We start from the raw sequence: 13,796 nt of genomic DNA, 5'->3' as shown, positions 1-13,796 counted from the left end.
GGTTGGTTAAAAAGAGACGTGTCGAAAACGCGTCGACTTTTGAGGGGGCGGTCGGATGACTGGTGGCGGTCGGATGACTGGTGAAATACGTTACAGCGGAGGCATTGTCGCCTGAGGCAGCACTAAATTTCCGCCTAATCTCCGCTCCGCCTTTCCTCCGCTGAACATCCCGCGTCGCATATCCATCCTCCCCCAAAAGTCGAGTCGAGCCATTGAACATATTCCAGTCATAGAAAAGCAACCGCAACCATGGAAATCGACGACATCCTCGCCTCGGTCTCCCACGGCGACGTCTCCTCCCCCGAATCCACAGCCCTAGACCACCAACTCCTCACGCGCTTCTGGGTCGCCGAGCGCAGCGTCCCCGAGCTCCTCCCCTGGCCTGCGCGACTTATGGAGCGCATGATGGAGCGCGTACGGCAGCAGGTGCGTACATACATACCAAACTGGAACCTCCACCGTATACTCTCGAGAATACGTACTAATTGAATGCTTGGTAAAGATCGAAACAATCGAAGACCTCGCCGCGTCCTCCTCCGACCCCACCACCTCAACCAGCTCCTCAAACGCAACACTCACCCTCTCAATCCTGCAAACAGACCTAAGCAGAACCCAATACCTCCTCCGCTCCGTGCTGCGCCAACGCCTCTCCAAAATAACAAAACACAGCATGTTCTACCTCCTCTCCACAGGCTCAACGGCCCAAATCCCACCGCCCGCGTCCGGGTCAGCAGAAGCGAAACACCAAGCGCCCGAAGACTCAATACCGCTCCCACCAGCTTCCTTGTCCAAATCATGCCCGTTGAGTGAAAGTGAAGTGAACTTTTTATTCACGCATCAGCAGTTACTAGCGAGGCATTTTGGGAGTTCGTTTCTGGGGAGTTTTCCGCCGCAGCTTAGAAGGTTGGATGATAATGCGGGCGGAACTAGTATGGTGCAGGGGCCTGATAGGCGCGAGGTTGTTTTTGTTAGGTGTGTTGCTGGGGAGGTTAGTGTGCTTGCGCCGCCGGAGCAGGGTGTTAATGAGGAGACGCTTGTGGGGGGGACGATGAGGATGGGTGATGTTTGGGTTGTTAGGTGGGAGGGGGTTAGGGAGGCTTGGGAACGGGGGGAGGTGGAGGTTTTGTGATCTTGCTCTTGATGGGTGCTTTTGGGTTGGAGGTTATGAAGTTATGAGGTTTTAGAGGTGTGGATAGATGGTGGGTTGGCATTGCTGCATTTCTGGATGCATAGCTGTCTGGCGTTGGGTTTCTTCTATTATCTTCGGTTGTTTCGAAAAGTGATACCTGTGGTTCATAGAGCTGACTACATACTATATACTGCCATATTTACGGTATAGCACGACGGCTCTGAATTTTGATTTTTTTTTCTCTTCTGGCAATTTATGACTATTTGTTTACCCATAAAACGCAACCAACCAAGCCGAAACAACAACCACAACCAGAAATCCGATGTCATGCTGTGACTGGCTCACCCAGCAACCTATCGGAACAGACCCAATGCATGCAAAAGGAAACGAAGAAACAGATCATTGTCAACCATATCAAATCTATGGCGCCATATCACCTAAAACCTAAAACCCGGAAAGAACCCTGCGCCTCGCCAAGACACATGTTGGATAGATACACGACATGATGGAAAACTGAGAACTCCGTTTAGAGAACGAGGACAAAAGAAGAAATGATGCAATCAAGCAACATAGCCATATTCCGGCGGATCCTCAGAGATACGCTCCAGGTACTCCCGGTCAATGAGGCTCTCAATGCGCTTCTTGATCATGTTGACGTCTGGGACGAAGCGCGCGGAGAGCTGGCTGAGGACTTCGCTGATGAGGTTTGAGTGGATGAGTTTTTTGCGTTGCCTGCACAAAGTTTTGTTAGCTCTTTCCCCCTGCAAGTATAGGAATGGATGGACGTACTTCATAATCCGCACAACAGCGGCTTCGATACTCGCCCCTCGCTCCTCGTTCATCTTCTTCTCTGTTTCTTTACGCTGGTCCTGGTTCTCAACTTTATTCGCGCTTCCACTAACAACACCAATGCGGACTTTCATGAACGGGCTGGAGAAGTCATTGTTGAAGAAGAATTTGTCAGTTGGTTTGACATCTTTGCTCATGGGGTCCTTTTTCAAAACACGAGTTTTGGGGGCGACGGCGAGAGATTGAAGGTTGCGGATGAGGTCGTTATCTGGGATATTTGTGCGTGCTTGAATCTCTTCATACGTTAATGATTCGCCGGCTGGGACATCATTAAACAGCAAGAGGACGATCATGGCGTAGGTCGAGACGTTGAGTTCATGGCGCTGCGTCTTGCCGTTCGATTTGTGGAAGGTTGCTCGGATATCTGCGGTGCCCATGGTTGGCTGCCAGGAGAGTTTGCGGCCGCTGTGTTTTTCGAGGTAGAACTTTTGGAAGCTCTGCTTGACGGTTTCAACTTCCTTGGGGTAATTGCAGGGGAGTTCAACGTGGCCGTCGCGGGTGTTGGACATGATTTCCATCGGCCACATTGTACTTGTTAGGACATTGATGTCGAGATCAAGGCGCTTTTGGTCGGGGTCGCCCATTTGCTGGACGTATTGCTTGTAGCTGCTTGTTAGGTCCTCTGAGATCGTCATGTCTCGGAACATGGCCTCTAGGCGCTGTGTGAACTGGTTTCCGACTTCCATCTTCATCTTGGAGATCATTTGTCGTTCGATGTCCATGCTCAACGAGCGTTTCATGAGGAGGCGCCGTGACAGGTGCTTCTTGTAGTATGCCTCGAACAGGTCCTTGTCCTTGACATAACGGAGAAGAGTGATTCCGTTTTCTAATAGAGCGTCGACTTCGTTATCTGTTTTACCCTTGATTCCCTTTTTGAGGTTCTCATCGAAGAATAGGGAGAGGAACTCTGAACTGCGTGCAGTTGAGTTGATGAAGCTGGAGAAACTGGCGGTGATGGCGCTCTGCAACACTTGATCCGACTGGAAAGCCTTGTTCCAGATATCGTCAAATTTCTTCTTGAGGGCTAGAATGTCGTCTACCCATTTGATAGCGGATGAGGTTACTTGGTTCACAGGCTTCTCCTTTTCTTTCTCCTTGTCTTTCTCCTTCTTGTCTTTCGGCTCCGCGCTTGGTTTACTCGACTTCGAAGGTGCTGGTGCTGACGCTAATGCGATCGATGCGGTGTTGATCTCTTGACCCATTTCGACGATACGCTTCTGCACCGCCTCCACAAGATGAGGCTTCTTAGGGTCAACTCGAGCGCTCAGTGTGTAAATCCTCCCCAGAGTGTCCGTTCTGTCTTGGTCCAGCATGACTCGAACTCCGGTACCTTCAAAATTGATCACTTCGGCGAGGTTTTTGCGGATTAGCTCGTTGTCCAGCACGTCCTTGATTTTGGTTTCGCTCAGGTGAGAAACCGTATACAGGCATCGTTCCTTCTCTTCCGCAATTCGATCAAATGCAACGGCGCAGAAAGTGGCTGCGTCGGCTGTCTCCAAGAGTCGTTTGCCCTCGGCTTCGTAGAAAACAGTGCTCGTCTCGATGTAGTCCGGTTCAAATGACGTGAGGTACAGTTTTGATGACTCTTCTTCCGCCTCGGTCTCGTAGAGTCCCTCCAGCATGTAGATGCAATGCCTGATCAACGGCCGATCAATCATGTGTCCCGACCGCTCCAATTGAATCATGAATAGCACCGTTGACTTAAGGACATCGGCGACAGTCATTTTGTCATCGGAAGGCACCGAAGATCGCAGAACGTGATCCCGAAAGAGTGCCATGGCAGCAGCGTAAATCGAGACTTTTCGACCGGCGACGACTCGATCCTAACAGTTTGCCACCGTGAGAAAGATTCGATAGCAACCCTCAAAAGACTTACCATGTACATCAAGACATCCGTAATCATCTGCATGCAAAGCTGATGATCCTCCCAAACATCCTTCAATACCGACAGGAACTTCTCTCCGGCAGCCCGCCGCTCCGTAGCCTGATCTTGTAAATCCACGGCATCCTTTGCAAGCAGCAAGCTAGGCGAGATACCAGCAGCAACACGCTTCTGTACCTCCCCGCAAAGCCATTCTTTTTCCAGTGTCTTCGTCCGCTCGTAAAGGTCGTCGCCACGCTGTACCAACACAATGTTGTAGGAGTTGCGGTATAGTTGCTCGAAGGATAGGTCGGAGGCATCTTTCGTGTGTATTCTCGTTAATGAACTCGATAGGTCTTTCCAATTCGTTTCGAATCCGTCTGTCCCAGCGGCGCCGAAGCCCTACATCGAGTCTATTAGCTATCCGGCGGCGGAAGTGAACTATGCCAGCTTCCGGTGTTACTCGCCGAGCAAGCTGGAAGCTATAGTAGATGTGAAAGTAAAAGGACAGCTTACCCTCCGGGGAGCGCGGATCTTCTGTCTTGCTCTCAAGGCCATTTCCAGAGCTCTTGGGCTTCTGCCATGCACTTGATGAACACAAACAGTTCAATGATGGTGGCGGGGCAGACAAAGTGTATGAGGTTAAGTGAGACCAGGTCACACCACCACCAAGCTTTGAAAGATTGAGATAGATATTTTTCTTGATCAGATTTTGAGCAGGACCGAGTTAGCTTCTCCCTCCGAATGCATTTTTGAATGTTCAGAAAGAGTTGGGGAGGAAGATGGAGAGGATTAGAAGGCCGCGGAGGAGGCAGCTGGAACAACAAAAGTCCGGCGCAAAGTCCGCCGTCATAGCTCCATTCATTTCCATCTTCATCTTCACTTCAACAACACTTTTCACTTCATCTCAAATTCTAGACCATCAATCCTTTAAATAAATCTATCACAATGAATGTCACCACCCGCCTATCGCGAAGCCTCCGCGCCATCTCCACTACCCTTTCACAACCATCACTCTTTAGAGCATTTCCCCGATTCTATTCGCAGCTCAATCGCCAACGGCCATCTCTCCAAACATACATTACCAAACCTAGAATCGCCGTCCCACAAATCACCACCCGCTACAACTCCTCCGACGCCTCAAACACAGACAAGCCATCCCCACTCACCGACCGCCCTAGCAACCCAGATACAGACGCCGCAAACGCCGAACAGAACCGTGCTCGTCGGGAAAAAGAGCCTGCGTACCAGCTCACATTCACCTGTAAACCATGTGGCGAGCGGTCGACGCACCGCGTCTCGAAGCACGGATACCACCGCGGAACTGTGCTTATTCGGTGCCCGGGGTGCGAAAACAGACACGTCATTAGCGACCACCTGAAGATCTTCTTCAATCATAGCATGACACTGGAGGATGTGTTGGCGCAGTCCGGGAAACCAATTACCAAGGGAGCGCTCCGGGGAGATGTAGAGTTTTGGGAGGATGGGCGAATTGTTAGGACGGGGGAGCCGAAGGGGGAGGTCAAGCCGGAGGAGAGTGGTGAGAAGAAGGATGGAAAGAAGTCGGAGTAAGGCCAGCAACCGGGTCTCGCTTTGAAGCCGGGGTTCGGGTATCTTTGAGCGCATTGGGGATGTTAAATATCTGCCGAAAAGAAGCAACTTGAGTTGAGTTGGATCGAAAGTGCACACTGCATGGATGGAGGCGTTGAAAATCTTGTTGTTTCTATTATGATACCTCATGTTCTTCTATACTATTTACGTTGGTTTCATCTCACATATCGTGATAAACCACTGCACTGTACTTTTATGCTCCGACCCTGTACCATAACAATATCATCAAAACAATTCTCCCTTGTCATATAATAACGCCTTTCAAAATGCCCATGCAAAAGAACATAAAACAAGAAACGGATAAGATCATAAACCCGGGGTATCCTCTCACCACCCGCGTCTCTTCCCCCTGTGCTCAGCCCCCTTCTCCTTCCTCTTCTCGCGCTTGCGATCATTCTTTCTCTTCTTATCACGGCCATACTTCTCCGGATCCGCAACAGCTTCGATGCGTCTCTTCGTTCTCCGCCCCTCACGCCTCTTCTTGATAGCCTCTTGAATAAGCGACATTTGGTTAATGTACTCAGTTGTACCAAGCTTCTTCTGCAGGAGATCAAGGACTTCATGGCAGTTCGAGACAAGACCCTTATACGATTCCTGGAACGCCTCATCTGATGAGCGCGGTGCTGGGATGGAAGAGTCGGTCAGGTGCTGCAGTGGGAGGAGGATGACAGGCAGAGACTCGAGAATTTGCTCGGGCTCGATGTGCCGGGTGAGGGCGGCAATAAGGCCGATGGACGCCGTCTTGGGGATGAGTGAGGGGGCACGAGTGGAAATGACCTCGCGCCGGAGGATGGAGGAGGCTTGTTCGAAGATGAAGCGAAGGGCGGATTTGGTGCGAGTGGTCTTCTCAGTGGTGTCGTCTTCATCGTCATCGTCACCCTCGCCTTCGCTCGCGCTTTCGTCTGCCTCTTCTTCCTTCCCTTCGTTGCTGTTCAGCTCGAGGCCGTTCTGGGCACAGCACCGGCCAAGGAAGATGATATTGCGGACTGTTTGCATGGCTAGTTCTTCGCTGATGCCTGGGGTGCGGAGGGAGCGCAGACTAGCGCGGAGCAAGAGGAGCATTGTATCCTTGTCCATGGCTAGACCTGTGGCACCGACCAGGGGAAGAGCAGTATACCCAGCTGTAGCGTTCGTCTTGGCGAGATCCGCAAGCCAGATCCCGATAAGATTGGCGGCGCAGGACTTGACCCAGGTATGAGGGTAGAAGAGGCATTCGCAGATAAGGCTCCAGGTCTTGACGCGGTCCTTGGACAACGCAACAGAGGGGACGGCCTTAGCGAGCTTAGAGTAGAGCTGCAGCGAGAAGTACAGCGTCTGCCAGTTGTCTGTCTCGGTAGTATCCTTGATGATAGGGCGCATGATCGTCGGGAGCGTCTGCGCGACGAAGCCCGCCTCCTTGTCCTTGTTTGTCTCCTCAACCTCGAAGTAGATTCTCATGGCTTGCAGCCCGGTACTGCCAAGCAGGGGATTCTCAGTCTGCTCAATCCACGACCGAAGAGGATCAAGCATAGTCTTCAGCGTCTCCCGATCAGCACGTCGGTAGAACTCCCCGAGCAGCGCACCAGCCATCTCCCTACACTCAGCCGCATCATCATTCGCCATGGCGATGACAATAGGAAGGAAGAAAGTTCCCACAATATCCTGACCGAGCTCCTGTCCTGTCTTGGAAAGCAACATGTGAATAGCGTCCATGACAGACTGCCGACCATCCTGATGCTTATATTCAAGGTTCTTCGCCAGGAAACTAAGCTGCTTAGTCCACCTGTTCTTAGCCTGCGGATACTCGATCAAAAAGTGGATGTATACACCGCGAGCAAGGTCACGAGCAGACCGAGTTTGGTTCGTGACCATCATCATCGCGATGTTATCGACGAGCTCGTACATCTCTGTCACAACGAACTTGCGGGCCATGACGGCGCGGATGAAGTTGAATGTTACGCCCTGACGGTCTGGCTCTTCAATGTCTTCTTTGAGGCGCTGGAGCAAGTACGCGAGGTGGCCCTCCCTGAGCTTGACGTCTTTTCGCTCCCGGAGCATAGCAGAGATGAGCTTCAATGCTGCCTGGGCGCCTTCGGAGTTGGTGCTAGGTGCTTCCTTGATCAGTTTGACGGCTTCAGTGAGGTAGACCGGCGCGTTGGTGTCAATATCCGGCAAAGGAAGCTTGATGATAATTGACAGGAAACGAATTGCCGAGATCTTGACTTCCTCGTGACCCTGGACGAGCGCGTCTCCCACCATGGGAAGGTACCCGGCCATATTTGCAGGTGTCGTGAGGGAGTTATATTTGCTAAGAACAGAACGGAGGACATCAAAGGAGAAGCGAACCAACTTGTAGGCATAGGAAGACGTGCTTCCACGCTTCTCATTTCGTCTTTGACCCTTCATGTTGATCAAGAAGTTCTGCTCCTGAACGGTCTTGGGTTTCGCATTGTCAGCTTGTGCCGGATTTTTGTATGCCTCTTTAATGACCTCGTAGCAGAAGACAAGGATCTCCCGGCTCTCAACACCCGGGTTTCTCAAGAGACCGATTCCGATTCGGCGCAGAAGCTCGTCGGCCTTTCGCACGATGTTGGACGTAAGTTTCTCGCGCAAAAGCGACTGCAGCGGCTGGATCAGACTAGCAAGGTTGCGGATAGTCGAGTTTTTGGCGAGGAGTTCCATTGAGTCGTAACTCTTGTTGCTCTTGACTTCCTTCATCTTGCTGACGTAGTCCTCGGCTTCCTTTTCCTGACCGACGGTACCGAAGGTATCGTCCATAACCACTGAGCTGAGATCCGCTAGGCAGTAGTCAAGGTCACCCTGCTTGAAGTCGTCCGTGGTGGCCACTAGGATCGAGTGAACGGTGAAAGAGAGAACGTGGAGTTGGTAACCACGCTGCAGGGTATGTCGCAGCTCCTTGAGGATATAACCCATGTATCCCGGCCCAAGCAGAAGCGCAATGTCGTTGAGCGTCTTCCGAGCCGTATCACGAGAATCCTGCGCTTTACTCTTGAGGGTGCTGCAAACGTCAAGAAGAACTGGAGGCAGACGGATAGCCATATCCTGTTCGGGCAGCAGCTTCATCAGCTTAATTGTTGTAATAGCCGCAGGAAGACGTAAACTCATCTGAGCCTCGTCCTTGTGGTGGATGAAATCTGTCAGCACAGGAATGAAGCCTGTAGTGAGCTCACTTGCAACCTTGGCTGCAGATGGAATTGACCGAGCAAGGGCGCACATCTTGGGAGGTTCAACGTCCATAGCGTTGTCATCCTTCTCGGCCTGTTTCTGGGCCTTGCTTGCTTGGTACTGGCCCATTGCATTCGTCAAGGCATCAGACATTCTGCTTAGAAGTCTTAGGACATTCTTTTCCATTTCGGACTTGCTGGTCATGTAGCTGCGGTATCTCCTAAAGATAGCCCTAAACTGGTTCCAGTCGAGGCCCTCCGCGAGGGTGCCGATAGTCGCCACAGCCTCAGCAATAAGGTTGTGGGCGTTCTCATCAGCAGCCTCGTTGAACACGAAATGTTCATTGAGAGGAATAAAGATTGTGCTAATGTTGGTTGCTTGAAGGTTTCCATTGATCGCCTCGGTGGCAAGTCTTCGAAGAGCTCGGAGACGACGGTGCTGTTGAATGTGAAGAAGGTTGTTGAAGAATGAAGCCTCCTCGTCGTCACCGGCGAGCAGAACATGCAAATCCTGCACAGCAGGCCGGGTCGGGTTATACTTGACTAGGTGGCCGAGGACTTGTAGGAATTCGGCGCGCGTGAGCTCGTACTTGTGTCGCATGCCAGCTTGCAGAGCGGGGAACAAGATGTCGCTGACAAGAGGTTCGAATGAATCTTTTTGATCAGCTTCAACCTGCGCAGCTCGCTCCACAAAGCGCTTCAGACCGAAAGAGGCGCTGGATCGGATTGCCAGCTCCTCTTCATCCTTAACGTGGAAGAGCATGTTATACAGCAGAGGTCGCCATTGTCTGGCATTCAACGAATCCCAGAGCTCATCAGTCAACTTTCTGAATGCTCGTAGGCGACGCTCATAGTCTACCTCAAGCTTCTTGACGGAGATAGAGTTCAGGTCCTCGCAAAGAGAAGCCACCTGAGCAAGCTCGGGGAAGTGGTTTGCAAACGCTGTGAAGACTCTAGACAAGACTTCACGATTTCTGTCATCTCTGAAATAGTCGAACATGGAGCAAACAGCCTCGAACACTTCTTCGGATAACTTAGAGTCTTCTTTGGTATTGTAGAGGGGCAAGAAGTGCTCCAAGCTGTGAAGCAAATCCGACTTGGTCTTGGGCGAGACCCGCTCAGACGGCTGGCGAAGAAGATATGTCAAGATGCTGATCAGGCTCAGCGTTTCCTTCGATGATTCGACACATGGCGCCAGTCGTGAGAGGGTGTGGACGCCAGAGACCAGCACTGGCTTGGAGGGGCCACGCTTGAGAAGACGGCCCAGGTGAGAGAGGGCGTGTTCGGTGTAAGGTGATAGGACCTCCATCCGAATCTCGTCGGCTGGGATGTCGCTCATCTCCTCATTCTCTTCGAGCTCCTTTCCAGAGGCAAGGTCAACCAGAGGAGTCAGGATCTCGTCCATGACGAAAATCTTCACCTCATCACGCGCCGACTCGACTGCAAGACAGTCCACGATCTTCGTCATAAGAACATTGTTAAGCTTTGCAAGGTAGAAAGTAGAACTAGGAGCAGAAGCCCAGGTGTGGAATAGTTTCAGAAGACCAGAAACACCTTGTGCTGTTTCCACTGCAAAGTTGTCAAGCCTAGGGTTGATAACCTCATCGAAAATTATGTGAACACGCGATGTCCAGTCTCGATCCTGCGAGACAGAGAAGATGAGGTCAAGGCAGCGGATAGATGTTTGCCGGATGTTTCGCAAGACGGTGGCCAGTCGTCCCTCCTGCGAGTCTGCAGCAGCGGACTCCTGCTCTTTCGCCAAAGCACGACAAGCTCGGACAAGACAGTGCAGCACGACATCCATGGATTGTTCAGCGTAGGCCGACATGCGGGTTTGAAGCGTTTCAAAGACCGTCTCAACCAGTCTTAGCAGACCCATCTGTCGCCTTGGTCCAAGTGGTTCTTGCTGGAACACTTGATCGTCAACCTTGCCATCCGTAACCAAGTGAACATTCGCAAGAGGACCGAAAGCGATCTGCATGAAAATGTCGAAATCACGGTCCGTAAGTTGGGCTAGGGTTCGCAGAATGGCTTTACGTCGTCCGGTCTGGCCTGCCTGGCTAGCGCTAGCACTGGCCTTGGAAATCATCCGACCGTAGAGAAGTCGGAGGATGACAGGGACAATGTCGTCTCTGTGCTTCTCCTCAATCAAACTGTCTTCACGGCCAACGCGAACAAAGACAGCCAGTTCATCATTGAATCGAGATTCGTCCAACACGTTCAAGAGATTTTCCTTGTATGCAACAATACCAGCAGTCTTCCACGTGAAGAGAGCTTTGAGAGCGCACTTTTGAATTTCCGAATTACCGTGGCAAAGTAAGCCCATAAGCGCATCGTGGACTTCTGGGGCTCTGTAAAGTACAGATGGGTTGATGAACTGTCCAAGAAGCTTGAGGAATGACAGCCGATCGTGGAACCCCCAGGGAATGTACGAATCCTGATCCGAATCCTCAGCATCTGCCGAGTCCTTGGGAGATGGTGAATCTTCATCATCTCGTAGAGCCCATGAAAGGAACAAGGGGATAATCTGGCGTGAGCGCTTCTCGGCTATGTTGGGGATAGCATTGAATACGCGCAGCGCCTGTGTTCGGGGCGCAGTCGGAACAACGTCAAGTAGCGCATGGTCCTTCTCGAAATCTTGTTCCAAAGTTGAAGCCGGACCAAAAGATTGAAAGTGCGTTGCGGATAGTCTCTCAAGCTTCGACACATTAAAGCACTGGTAGTACCCAGACACACTATTGTCATCGTCATCGTCATCCTCTGCCTCGGTCTGAACTGAACCTCTTTCCTGAAGCCACTGAGTAGATAGTTCAGTGACAATTTTCTCAGCTTCGGCATGTTCGCTCATCGATTTCAAAGCTGCCGCGGAGTCGTCCCACAGTGGAGCCAGTTTCTTCGAAAACAGACCAAAGCAGAATGTCGGGAGCAGTCGTGCCATCCACCTGCGCGAAATGACTTGAGGATAAGATATGGCAAGTTTTCGTACGTTCATTGACAGAACTCTTGCGCTTTGTAGTGTGAGCTCGCTCTCTTCGATTTCGATGGCCAAGGATACCAGCGAAGCATCGTCACCAGAAGCTTTGATCAGCTCACATAGTATTTTGAGAGATACCAAGCGCAGTTCATGGCTTGGTGCTGCCAGGTTGCCAATCAAAGCATCGACAAACGTTTCAATGGCAGATGCGTCGACGTTGATCTTCTCAGGGAAAGCGGTGATATAAGCTAATGTTGCCTGAAGGAAAGAGTGAAGACGGGAGTACTGGGCTGCCACTGCAATCACCTGTTCCCAGAGCCCGGGGTCGAGACTCCCTAGAGAAGAACTGAGGTCCACGTGACTCTTGAATCCTTGTCCAAGGAAAAAGTACGTCCTAGGCGTGGGGCTGATATCCTTTTCACTGAGAACGGAAACTAGGTTTTCATGCAGGACTTTGGCCATATCAGGTAGAAGAGAAGGGTCTGCGGACAAAGAAAGCGCCGTAGGAAGCTTGGTGTATGCATTAAGAAGGGATACACCAGAGGCGGTCGAATCCGCTTGGCGTAGGGTATCCCGGATTTTGTACTTCCAGGAAGCTGGACACACAATGTAGCCGGGTTTTGAGGCCTCGGAAGTGATACAACCAGTTCGGCTGAGCCGTAGCAAAGCCAAGCAGAGCTCATGCTCTCGATCTTCCCATGAGTTGTTCACGAACCTATTATGTGATGAGTAACGGTCAATCGAGATCGCAGAGGTTTGACATACTTTTGGAAGTAAGGAAGAACAACGCCGTGGAATCTTTCAGCACCCCATTCTGAAAAAGTAGCACAGAATGATAGAAAATACGTGGAGAGGCCATTGGTCGTCACTGCGTCCATGATAGAGCGCATGAATGGCAGCATCTCGTCCATAGGCGCCGACTGGAGGGCATATGCAACCGCGGTGAGAAGCTGAGGGATGGAATCAGCGTGGTCATCAGGCGCATTTTCAGCAGCCTGAAGCAAAACCAGCAGGCTTTCGAGCACTGTCTTCCAGGTCTTGACGCGTGCTCCCTTGCGCGTGGCAACGCAGAGGAAAACCACTCGGCAACATGCAGAGGCATAGTTTTTAGTCGCGCTTTGACCGTTCGACTGGACGTAAGATGTGACAAGGTCGAGGATAGGCTCGAATGTGTCGGGGGTCGTGCTGTGGATGACATTGATCAAAACCCCGCTGACAACATCGAGTGAGAGGCTATTTCGGAGTTCGTCATCCGTGCACATGGACTCTAGAAGGCATTGAAAGATATCTGCTCCGTTAGAGTGAAGCCCGTTCTTGACGCCTTTGATCGAATCGGAGAACATTGCCATGAGACCCGACTTGTATAATTCCACATTCTTCGACTCGGTTCCGGCCTGCCGCAAATCATCGAACAAGAATGTAACTGCCAATCGAAGAGGTTCCGGGTTTTTATAATACACCAAGCCGGCCTTTCGAATCAAGAATGACAAGGACTCCGCGGCGAATCGAGCGACGAATTGTTTCTGGCGTTCCTTGCCGAGGTATGGGGTCATGATACCGAAAAGTTGTCGCAGGTCTGGTACCAAAAGCCGGGAGAGGAATTTGAACGTCCATGCCAGACAAGTGAAGCTCCATTCAACGACCTCGACATCAGGATGGGTGGCCGCGACAGAAGCGACCAGAGTCACGGACCTCGCAAAGTACTTCTCGAAGCGAACACCTAGATCTCGCGCGAACTGAGAGAGCAAACTTAGAAGAGGCTCTATCGACACACTATCGCGCTTATCAATGTATTCCACCAGCAGGTTGAAAATCTTCTCCTCGTAGTAAAGAATCTGGGCCAGGCTCTCGCATAGTGGGTTCACGCGGCGGGCGAATGCGCTGAAGTTTTCCGACAAGTTCAACTCAGCCCAGTGGTCGTATGCCGACCGGAAGTGTGAGGCCGTCTCATCTCCTTCCTCGCTAAAGCTTGGTCGTCGTACGCGGTGGATAGGATCGATCTTGAGCCTCGTTACCCGCTGTGTAAATGTCTCGAAGCGGTGATTCTTCGTTGTTTCCGTTCCGGACTTCAGCCGCTTCGCGGGCTTATTTCGCGAGGCCGTCGACATTGCTACCATGTCGGAGTGTGAAAGTAGCAATATGAAGCAGCGCCGCAGATGTTGCTTGACTTCGTATAATGTTTCGAGCTCGTCGCAGTATCAGCGCATC

At 51.5% G+C, this 13,796-nt stretch overlaps 4 protein-coding genes across 4 annotated transcripts; 2 read left to right on the top strand and 2 right to left on the bottom strand.

Annotated features, from left to right (window-relative positions):
* Window positions 1–188: 188 nt before the first annotated feature.
* sld5 (putative GINS DNA replication complex subunit Sld5) lies at window positions 189–1,129 on the top strand (the record flags this gene model as incomplete). The annotated part of the gene is made up of 2 exons (XM_073775084.1): window positions 189–426; window positions 503–1,129. Exons 1-2 carry the CDS (start codon window positions 250–252, stop codon window positions 1,127–1,129), a joined length of 804 nt encoding a protein of 267 aa, XP_073621999.1. The 5' UTR covers window positions 189–249.
* Window positions 1,126–4,610, bottom strand: BDV14DRAFT_185550 (cullin family protein). The gene is made up of 4 exons (XM_073770681.1): window positions 4,356–4,610; window positions 3,855–4,241; window positions 1,919–3,801; window positions 1,126–1,861 (listed from the first exon to the last, which is right to left on the bottom strand). Exons 1-4 carry the CDS (start codon window positions 4,395–4,397, stop codon window positions 1,690–1,692), a joined length of 2,484 nt encoding a protein of 827 aa, XP_073621998.1. The 5' UTR covers window positions 4,398–4,610; the 3' UTR covers window positions 1,126–1,689.
* Window positions 4,611–4,728: 118 nt separating this feature from the next.
* Window positions 4,729–5,594, top strand: BDV14DRAFT_19019 (DNL-type zinc finger protein). Its single transcript, XM_073771303.1, has one exon. It carries the CDS (start codon window positions 4,788–4,790, stop codon window positions 5,409–5,411), a length of 624 nt encoding a protein of 207 aa, XP_073621997.1. The 5' UTR covers window positions 4,729–4,787; the 3' UTR covers window positions 5,412–5,594.
* On the bottom strand, window positions 5,595–13,795 carry BDV14DRAFT_19018 (putative HEAT repeat protein (DRIM)). Its single transcript, XM_073771302.1, has 2 exons — window positions 12,354–13,795; window positions 5,595–12,303 (listed from the first exon to the last, which is right to left on the bottom strand). Exons 1-2 carry the CDS (start codon window positions 13,703–13,705, stop codon window positions 5,778–5,780), a joined length of 7,878 nt encoding a protein of 2,625 aa, XP_073621996.1. The 5' UTR covers window positions 13,706–13,795; the 3' UTR covers window positions 5,595–5,777.
* Window position 13,796: the final 1 nt, after the last annotated feature.

Source organism: Aspergillus stella-maris, assembly GCF_047715825.1.
Source record: "Aspergillus stella-maris strain CBS 113639 unplaced genomic scaffold BDV14scaffold_117, whole genome shotgun sequence".
Classification (NCBI taxonomy): Eukaryota; Fungi; Ascomycota; class Eurotiomycetes; order Eurotiales; family Aspergillaceae; genus Aspergillus; species Aspergillus stella-maris.
This window is presented reverse-complemented; position numbering and strand designations above follow the sequence as displayed.